An 11,629-nucleotide genomic window follows, 5' to 3' on the forward strand; every position below is an offset into this window, starting at 1 on the left:
AAAATTTTATTACACGCTATTATACACTAATATATATATTTATAATTATATCTGAGTAATATTAATTTAAATTAAAATTTTTCGAATAAAATTATATTACGTTATAATTATGTTATGATTAATAATTTTTTTATTTCTGGACATTATTCTCAATTCTTCTTCAAATCGTAAAACTGTCTAAGTAATAATTGCCTATTACATATTTAATTGATTTGATGATCGGTATTACAAAAGTGGCTAAAGAAATTTTGATATAACTATAAGTTGATGTTAATTTATGTTTTCTTATCAAGATTAGTCTTAAAAATGCTTTTTAGGCTTTCACGTATTATCTTCAAAGATACCAGAAGGTTTGCAGCTTATCGCCGTGTTTTTATCTATTACTAATGCCAACATTTCACAAACCTTGCCGTTCATTTCATCAGAGCGAGGAGCGCAATAATATGACTGATAGTAAACGATATTGATAGTAGTATCGTTTCTCGCCCTGATGAAGTGAACGGCAAGGTTCACAAAAACGTTCGCATTAACAATGGATGAAAACACGGCGATAATCTGCAAACCGAACCGCAAATCTTCTAGTATTAGTCTTATAGAAATTGGAAATGTAATTTATTAGCTTTCAAATTGTAGACAGCAATTTGTCTATGTAATGCGACAATTTAAATAAATTAAATTTTTTATTAACGCTGTAAAATTTCTTTATCTTGCAGAACTTTTATTCTTTTAGGTGGAAAAGCAAGTTGAAGTTCAAATTAATTAAGTGAGTACTGAGGCGGATTATTAGCAGTAGATTGACAAAGGGTGTCGTCAGCGTAAATGGAGACATACTACCTGTAACTGGAATGAGAAGTTGGATAGGCGAGAAAAATTACTAATTTTACTTTGCTAAAAATGCCACTTAAATACGTCACAATTTAGACTTCAAGTAGTATAATTTTTTCAAAATTATTGTAATATAAAATTCACATCCTCAATGGTCAAAAAGTAAAACAAAAAAAAAAAGAAAAATTAATTCTTAAAAAAAGGTATATATGTCTAATTGCTCTATAAATTTTGTATAATTGTTCTATAAATACTTTCTGCGCTTAAAAAAGCTCTACCCGGAATTTTTAAATAAAACGCAAAATTTAAAATTTTTAAATGAATTTATTTTGTCCCCTTTAAAATAATCATCATTCGAGGCTGTACACATATGCTAGTGATTAACACTCTTCGTAGTATATTTTATAGACTCCAGAAAATATCGCCTAATTCTGTCGAATTTTTTTTATAAAATTAATCGAATCAAAATGTTTTCCCCGTAGTGGCAATTTGAGTCTTGAAAATAAAAAAAGTCACACAGTGCCATGTCTGGTGAATACGGTATGGACGATAATATTTGATGCATTTTTTTTTTTTAAATTCGCATTTCGAAATTCAGTTGCTTTACGAATCAATCGCGATTGAACACGTCTGGTCCAAAACCTTCAATTATAAGTCATTTGTTTTAAAATGCTCTATCAGAATATAAATAAAAAAACATCATTCCATTTGAAAAAACAGATTTGACCTTTGCCAATCCTCTTTACGCCTCCACCTATAAAACAATTATTGACATCACATTATGTGTTCCTCGAAATCAAGCAACTTTTGTTTGACACTTTTTCTTCTATTATTAAAAACAAGCGAGTTATAAGGTAAATGTTTATTAATTAAGTAATTTACACTATTAAAAATCGTGTAATAGCTTTCTGCATATTGTTTCTTATTTTTGCTAAGAAAGAGAGCTCCAATATTTTGGTTTTGTTCCATAATTGACAAATTTTATATTAATTTCGAAATTAAATATTTTTATTAATATGCCATAGTCTTCATTCCAAAGTAATAGATCTCTACGAGATACTATTTATGTTTTTTTTTAAATTAAAAATTTTATATATGTACATATTATTTGAATGTCTGATGGATTTGAATGTCTCTCATGGAGATTCTCGTTACTTTAATAAATTAAAAAAATGTGTCACTCAATACTCTGTCAAACTGTAAAACAGAAATGCAGCAAATTATAGGGATGTCTAAAATAATTAATATACAGAAAAATAATTGTTGTCTGCAAAATATTCTAATAAATAATTAATTTTGCAAATAACAAACAAAATATAATATAAAATAATTTGCTCTCTCCATTCCTCTACTGTTCAATTCTTTCTACAGGCTTCCTCCTCCTCCTTTCCTAAAATTTGTTCGTTACGTTAGTACTATGTAATACATATGAAAAAAAGATAAATTAAAATGGCGTATACAAATTACTAGAGTAGAATAAATACACTGCAACTTCGCACGATATTCCCGACGTTAATTACACGCGACCGGCGTTTTATTATTGTACATTGCAAAATCTCTTGAAACGCGAACATGAAGATAATATAAGTAAAATAAGAAGCTATATAATTTGCTCAACACCTACAAATCGTGCATTAGTAAAAATGAATAAAATGTCAAACAGCGAATGGTTTCGACAAATTATGATGTGTATAAATACCGAATTTATGTCAAGCGTAGTTGACAAATATTAAAATGTAATCGTATTTATTAATTAAGTGTATTGCAAGAGTGTGCAATGATCGATTTGAAGTTGATTTTAATCAGTGGAAAATCACACACAAAATCTGATATATTCGATGCATATAAAATTTCAAGATTACATAATAAATTTATCTCTATTAATAAATCGCGTAAAATTATACTTGTTTGTGAAATAATAAGTTGCTAATAAATTAATAGTTGTTAATAGAAGTGAAGTCGTGAATTAGTTAATTGTGTGCACTGATAATTACTGTTGTTTGTAGATAAGAGACAATTACGTCGTGTCTCTAAGTATTTGACGCAATTGAATAAGTCCTATGATTGTATGATTTATATTTATGTTATTATCTGCTGCGCAAATAATAATTGTATATGGCATTTAATGCTCTTATATGTTATAATAAAGGCTATATGCAAACTAGTCTGGCTTCCTATAAAATATCGTATTTACAAAATAAATATATGCCGAATATATTCTATTTTACATGTTTCAAATTAAAATGTTTAGTACATTATTATATAATATAACTACTTGTTATTTGAATGGCATAATTTTCACAAAAATGTATTGTATTAATAAAAGATAATATATCACTCACCAACACAATATGTAGTGGAGATTACTTTGAAACTCTCAAGTCTTCGTTTCTTCTTAGATTCATTCATTGCACTCGTATAACATTTCCAATATTAGTTGCACGCGACGCACACTTTATCTCATATTACAACAGAATTTCATCAAAATGCAATCACAAAGATGATACAAAAAAGAAAAATGTATAAGAAACGAAACTTTGATGATCTGTTCAATATACATACATATGTATATCTAACAATTCTTGTATACCGTACTTCCAAAAGTAACAAATAAATCATGTGTAAATTAGCGAAATGAAAATTCAACGTAAAATACATTCGAATTTAAGTGTGGTTTTAAAAATTTATTATTCCTTACGTACACATTAAAAGAATATCTTATAATTCCTTTTCTTCATAGCTTTAATTCATAAGTAAAATGAATAAATAGTGCGAAATATTTGCTTCGATAAAAATAGTCATAAAATTTACAGATATCAAGGATATTAATTGATTGATAATTCAGTTAATTATTCCTAGAGAATAATTGCTTTGACTCCTCATATTCCACGCGATCGTGACGTTTTGATGCGTAATGCGTGTTGTTACGACACGCACTTTTGCCTGCTGGCTCGCAAACAATGTGCGACGACCTTATGTACGACATCGTATGTTATTAAAACAATATCAAGGTTAATCGACACATAGATATAGTTTTTTGTCACAATCAAAGATAAAAAATTATTTCTGCGGAGTAATTTGTGCCAATATTCAATTCTTTATTTATTACGTATTTTTAATCGGTTTTGATAAAAAAACTGTTATTGTACCTTATTGTATAGACTTGTTAGCATCTAAAATAATGATTAAATTAATTTGATAAACAGAAAATTTTAAACTAAATTATTTATTATTTAAATATTAATTAACGATGATGAGAATATTAACTACTGTGCATTATCTGACAAACCAGCGAGGAATATCATACGTGTACGATTTTTGTATAAACTTTGAAATATATTTATTTTTATTTTGATATATTTATACTCATTTCGATTAACTTTTACAAGGTCGAATTACTTGTAACTGAGCGATTCCTGTTCGTACAAGTTTCTTGGAGTCTTTCGGTAATTATATATTATACTGCATTTTATTATTTTCCAAAATAAAGTTTCAATATTTATTTTAAAAGATTGAAAGTATGTTGGTAAATTTTTAGAGATTTTTGTAACCATTTTGAATAGGTGAAAAAAACTGACGGATTCTAGTGATCCATATTTGGACAGATGAGGCACCAAATTGTACCTTGTACTGTAAGGGCTAAAATATTGTAAATGGAATTTAATAATTATGCCGCTGTAAAAGTTATTTTATTTACTTTAGTTAGTTTATTACTTTTTCCTTAAAAAAACATGATTTTTTACTCATTAAAATCTTTATTTTCGAGTGCAAATAATTCAACTTTTTTAAACTAACATCGCACACATTATATGTACTATTTTTTTCAAAGTACGTACCCTCAAGTATTATATAATACATACAGTTTAAAAGGATTTGTTCCATTTATTTACATAAAAGTTATGAATGTTTGATTGATAAAACGTTTTTTCAATATTCTTATTTCAATTTAAATCTGTAAAAAAATCAGTAAATTACAATCCAACTTCTAATAATAGTATAAAACTCGTTATTAAAGCTTTGATAAGTATATCAGAATTTTGCAGATATTTGTATAATTCAGAAAAAAATTTGCTCTGTTGCTTAAAGATCACTATTTCTGATAGCCAAAGTTAAAATTCCCTGTTATAGAAGGCAACATTATTGTAATTATTATTATTATTATTATTATTAATTTAAATGGATGATATAATTTAATTATTCTATTTAAGAATTAATATAAGTATTATTATAAAACTGGATTAAATTAAATCGTATTATGTTTTAAGTATGACTAATTCCAGTTGAGAGAGAGAAAGAGAGAGAGAGAGAGAGAGAGAGAGAGAGAGAGGGGGGGGAGAGAATTTTTCAGCAGAAATACAACATTATTCCAATATAATAATAAGTGCTTTAGGAATATTTAGAAATATCTTTTTTTTTTCTTTTCATTCCATTTGACTTTCTTTTACGCAGTTTTATCCAATGGAAGAAAATTCTCACTTTTGTTAAATATTTCTTAATGAAATTACATTAATAAATATCATGTTTTTGTCATCAGTAATCCGTACATGATCTCGACTTCGAGGTCAAAAAGTAAATTGAGGGTGCTTGCTCCGTCGCCCATTTCCAAATATTGTAATTCGAGATCCCCCTATTAAACACGCAGATGCATCGCACGCGTGATGGAGAGAAATAAAAATAAAACGGCGATGAACTAGACGACTAGAGGTAAAGAAAATTTCAACTAAGAAAAATATGTAAAGATAAAGATACAAGAAATAAACGATATAATCTATAAATTTTTCTGTAAGAAATAAAAAGAAATGTATAAAAATAAATCCAAAATTATTTTATCAAAAATTTTTGTAGAAATATGGATGTACTTACAATTAGATGTAAAAAAATTAATATGGAATTAATAAAATTGTAGATTTAGTCAAAATGACTATAAATTTAATCACATTATTAACAACAGCATTTAATATATCTCAAATCGCATTTTTATTGCTTTACTGTTAAATCTCTCTAATCGCAATTCATATTTTTACATTAAATTAGGGATGCACCGGATGGTAAGATTACTGGATACCGGATATCGGGTATCCAAACAGAATGTAACAACAAATATTCGGTAATCGATCGGATATTCGAGAAGACAGTTTCTTCGAGTCGAATATCAAACATTTTCCGGACCGGATTCCGAGAAAGTGTCTTTAAAAAAAAAGAGCCTATATAGAGAAAAAGATTGCGTAATTTTGCAACAATGTATAAAGTATATCATCTTAAATATGCATATTTATTTCTAGAATATTTATAAGAAAAAATCAACAATTTAATCATATCAAATTTCAACCGGATATATTCCCGGATATTAATGATATTCGGCTATCCGGTCAGATAGTAAAAAAGTGCAGGATAATACTGGATGCCGGATACTTTCTGGATACTTTCTGGATCCGGTACATCCCTACATTAAATAATTATCGATCTCTATATACACATATATACAGGTGTGTGTGTGTGTGTGTGTGTGTGTGTGTGTGTGTGTTCGTGTGCGTGTGTATGTGTTATACATGTGTATTATTAATTATTTTCCGTACGAGGAAAAATATTGTAGAACTGCAAACAGTGCTTCTACAGTTGTTATCAGAATCACCGTTTCAAAGCAAACACAAACGAGCGCGACTCTCATCGTCATTTTTCCGTTTCTCGCTGGCCAATACAAGTGACATTATAGCTCCTTTACGATCCTCCATGAAGCTATATTAATTGCTACGAAATCGTTGCTGTCATAAACACGAACTGATAAATCGCCGCTGAAGCGTTAATCGATAACGATGATAGCGCGCTAACACGACAAGAAAATGTGATAATGCGAGCAAAATGGAACAATGCAGAAAACGTTTCCTACGATATTATATGGAAATTACTGAAAATTGTTTCTGTATTACATCTAGTTTGTCACAATCAGAAACGCATTTTCTCTCCTCGGCTGCGCCAAATTGGCAAACGTAGCGCGAACGTAATTTTCTGCTGTGAAGTTCTTCGTCTTTCGCTTTCGTGTAAAGTTGAAATATTTACCTTATCGAGACGAGTATCATGGCAAATATCAGGTACTTTCCAAGCAGTGGCACAACTAGCGAAGTCGGTGGGATGATCTCAACGACCAGTAGAAAGAACACGTGCAGGCTGATGAGAATCGAGATGGAAAGCGTTACCTGAAATTGAAAGACATTTGTAAAGCAAGTTTCATTACATAAGGAATAAAGTGAAATATATTAAAAGTTTGTTCAAAATGATTGTGTTTATTATAATAGAAGGAAACTTACAAAATATCTAGAGCCATACATTTTGTTTCCTCCAGTAAATTACTTTGTACAATTATGATTTGTAATTTTATAGATTTGTATAGTTTATTATAAATCAAATGAATAAATTTTCTTATAACATGTAATGTTATTTATTTTCCTATCTGATTTGATAATTAATTTCTCGATTCAATATTATAATAATAGAATATAATATTATACTAAAGGAATTAATTTTGATTATCTTATAATTCATTATGTTTTATCAAGCATTAGAACAGATATAAAAATACAAAAATAAGAAAATTACTATATACTATTTCTGTCACATTATTTTAAGAGAAAATATATGAAATTTTCAAAAAATAGGTAGTTGTAGTCCAAAAACACGTGTTGCCTTTCTTTCAAAATATGTCCTTTGACAAGTAACAAATTTGAACCTATTCGAAGAGGCCAGGTAAAGAGCTGCGGATAGTCGAGCGGAAAATTTGCATTTATGATTCGCGCGTAAAGAATGTACGAAGCAAGAGTCAGAAGGATAAACGGGTCGGCCCCGTGAGATGAAAATTGTTCACTGACAGAATTTATATGTGTCCGTGATCCATTCGTTTTAATAAAACTTGTAAACGAAGCATCAGGCACGTACAGCTACGTCTGGAAGCAGTACTACTGTTGCCAAGTATGATAAAAATAAAAATGAAAAAGTACAATGGGATAAGCAGAAGCAAAATAAAATGAAATGTTTTATCTACTATTGTAATACTATTGCAATACTAAATAATTCATCTAATAAAAGTGTAACATAATATACAGCGCGATATTAAGAAATAATATTTTTCTCGATTAAGAAATTAAATATTATAATTAAAAAAAATTAGTATATTATAAACTAAATAAAAATTATCACATTTTAAGTTAAATTTATATGTTTAATTCATATAATATATTTATTTTTGATCGGTACACAGAAATCAAATACATATTAAAAACACATAAATATCATATATATAGTATATATAATATCATAAATTAAACAGATAAATTTAACTATATATGTAATGCTATAAACATATATTGTTCATATTTGTATCAATACTCTTTTATATTTTATAATGCTAAATACAATCTTGTGTTCAATTAGAATTACTATTAAAGAAATTATAATACAGTTAGTGTTTCCTTAAATAATAAGTACGGTTATTCACAATGCGAATATTTTATGAGCAAATGTTGCATTACATAACAAAATTATATAGCGTAACTAAATAATAAACATCAAAAATTTTGGGTGAAGGCTTTATCAGACATGTTACAGAAGCAGAAGTTAACTGGGTTAACGATTACTTTAAAAAAAGGAAGAAAAAGTTTTTTTGAATGAAACGTAGGTCTCCCCATCTAGGTTTTATTATACCCTTTTATGTCGGACATTATATAGGTTGAAGTACAACTTGTACAAAGTTATATACACTATTCGAACTGTAATAATTTTTCTATATTAAACGAATTTTTAAAGAAAGCACAGTAATAAAAAAGAGGAATAAAGAAATTTCCTATTTAAATAATCAATGTCATAAAAAATATTTAATACAAAAATTAATACGAGAAAATCTTAGTTAAGAATTTGTATATTACATTTTTCAAATATCCTATAATTATTATGCACTGTTAGAAATGTTTTTAAATTTAATTAACTTTTAAGTTACATCATTTGAACTTAATTTTATGACATTACATTAAATTTAATGTATTTATAATTAAGTATATTTGTGTACATGTACATAAAATTTAACGTATTTTTCATGAAAATTTATGAAATTTAATGTACCTTTCATAAAATTTTATTAAAAGTACATTAAATTTCATAAATTTAATGTACACGTTCATTTAAGTAACTACTGCAACTTAATTTTCAGTTAAATCATTCATTACTTTTAATTTCGTTCATAACCACGGGCTTACATGTAAAGGAAGCTTGGTTACATTTTTAACAGTGTAGATATTATTAGTTATAATATCTATATGATGTAATAAATACTCCAAAGTGCTTATGTAATGTAAAAACATCTTTGATAAGATAATTTTGTAATATTGTTAATGTAAACTATTTAAAAGAAATTGAGTATTTAAAAGATAAAAGATTTAAAAGAAAGTATTTAAAAGAAATTGAGAAATCGCTTTAAAAGATTTGAATTTAACTACGTTTGCTGCAAATTCAGAGGATTGAGCATGTTACGTTATATTTTCGTCTCGAAAAACAAATAAGAAGTGAGATTCTTTACGCGAATTTGCTGAAACCGTGATGACGTAACTTTTTCAGAATAAAAATTTGATTGAATAAAATCCACGTGAGATTTCAAACGATGAAAAGTGAAATAAATCCAAAAAATGTGCTGATTTTTTTATCGATCTTTTGATTCTGTATCTAATATCTGGAAAAAAAAAAAATTCACACATCACAATATAAAAAAATGACGATATATATTTTAACGATTTAAATTAGAATATAAAAGTTATGATTGAACTCGGCTCAGTCATGGGTTTAATTAAAGTTTTCGTCTCTGAAATCGGTATTTGCGAGGGAAAAAGTTTTAGAATGAAATCGATTTAATATCATATGTAGTACGTTGTTTGATTCCATCTCGCGATTTTTCATGAAACTGGAGATTATTTTATCTGTCAATAATATTTATTATAGAATCGTTTCGTACAAAATCCGGTGAGATAATTTCCAATAAATAGGTTCTGACGAAAGGTATTTGCAAATGTATATGTGGTTATCAGCTTATATTTCCTTTTTTAATTGGATGCACATGGCTTTTCAATAGCGCTTTGCGGCGTTTCGCGATGATTAATTTACAGTTCGACCTGTCGTTACATGAAACTGTCCATCAAAGCTGCGTCAGTGGCCAAATAGTATTCATATCACTTTTTAAAAAATTTTACAAATTGATATATTTCTTTTAGTCATCATTTGCAATTTTTAATTATTATATCTATTTTCATTAAAAATGTTATAGAATGACATTCTCTTATTTATTTAATTTTTTATTTTACTTTTTATTAAAATTTAATGTACGTATATGACATCTATTTTATTATTCGTATAATTCACAATTATGTTTATTATATGTCATATATGTATAATAATTTGCAGTTATTTTGGCATTTATAAATGTAAGAATCGTATAAAACAATTCGCTTGTATATTTCTTTTTAACAAATATTTTTAACAAATATTAACCTTTGATTTCTGATCAATAAATATATTGTGATATACCAGTGCAATCAACATACAGTTAAAAACTGTTTCTAATTATTATATTACAATTCTATTAGATGGTATTGACTTGAATATAAAACGGTTGTTCCTTTTAAGCTTGTTTTCCATTGATTACGTCAGAATTTGCCGCCCTAGCTGAATAATAAAAACCAGTTTACATTTTCCAGCGACTACGAATGTATAACACGCGATCATCGGTAGCTCTTATCGGGTACCAAGTCGGTAGCTCTTATTGCGAATTGAACGCAACGCTAGCGAGCGAGGCGAGTTTCAGTTTTACTGCGGTTTCACCGTTGCAATGGCATTTCATAGCGATTAATTTAAAGGATCGACCACCGGAGCGCGATAGCGTCTATCGGGTTGCTGCTCTGTCGTTCGCCCTGGCGGCTTTCATCGATGCATTCGGATCGATAGTGCACCCGGTTACTTTCCATTCGACCGCGCCTTTAATTATTGTCGCCCACTCTTCTTCTGGCAATCGCGTATCTTGGTGCTATTGTTTCTACCAAATGTTTGAGCAAACGTTTTCGCATCATTTTCGCATGATCCAATAATTATTATAAATTGCAAAATTAAATTTGTTCCAAATTCTATTTCATCAAATATTCTATTATTTATTTCTCATCAATTTTATATTCTCGCTTCCAAGAGACTTTTTATCTTATTATTCATTGTTCTAATTATTTGCCTCAAAAGTCTCAAAAACAGTTTTTAATCTTCTAAATTTTATACACACGTAAAATTACAAGTAAATTTATATAGAAAATGACAAGCTAATCATAGAATACTCAAAACATTCTGATGTATGGTCTGATAAAGGAATAATTTAGATGTTCTGTGAGCTTGTTGTTTTAAGCCACGTAATAGTAGAGACGTGAACTAATACTGTCTTGTAGCTTACGTTTGTCACAGCACGGTCTGTTCGCTATGGTATATACATGGCAGTTAAACAAGATCCGCGGATGCACGTTGATGCACGGTTAACGCGATATGTCGTGTTCGATCAGTTTAGCTTGGTCTTGTATAATGTGCGTGTGATACCGGAAGTGTAGGAACACCTCTGCGTACCGTCGATGATTAAAGATCGTTCATAATTTGTTTGTGGAAAATAATGCCATTTGTTGGTAAAATAAAATTTAATAGAACAAGTATTTTATTTGGAATTTTATTATTTACTCCTGTGATTATCGTGTTTCACCGTTAAAATACCTAATTAAATTAAAGGATAAAAATATTATTA

General features: G+C 28.2%; 1 protein-coding gene across 1 annotated transcript in view; it reads right to left on the reverse strand.

The window, feature by feature from the left end:
* LOC108755586 (acetylcholine receptor subunit alpha-like) overlaps window positions 1–11,629 on the reverse strand; it is a 307,465-nt gene that overhangs the window by 36,246 nt on the left and 259,590 nt on the right. Inside the window, exon 8 of the mRNA XM_018498684.1 lies at window positions 6,883–7,019. Within this exon, the coding sequence (XP_018354186.1) occupies window positions 6,883–7,019 (137 nt within the window). The remainder of the gene's footprint in view (window positions 1–6,882; window positions 7,020–11,629) is intronic.

The sequence above is a fragment of the Trachymyrmex septentrionalis genome, unplaced genomic scaffold, assembly GCF_001594115.1.
Source record: "Trachymyrmex septentrionalis isolate Tsep2-gDNA-1 unplaced genomic scaffold, Tsep1.0 scaffold89, whole genome shotgun sequence".
NCBI lineage: Eukaryota > Metazoa > Arthropoda > Insecta > Hymenoptera > Formicidae > Trachymyrmex > Trachymyrmex septentrionalis.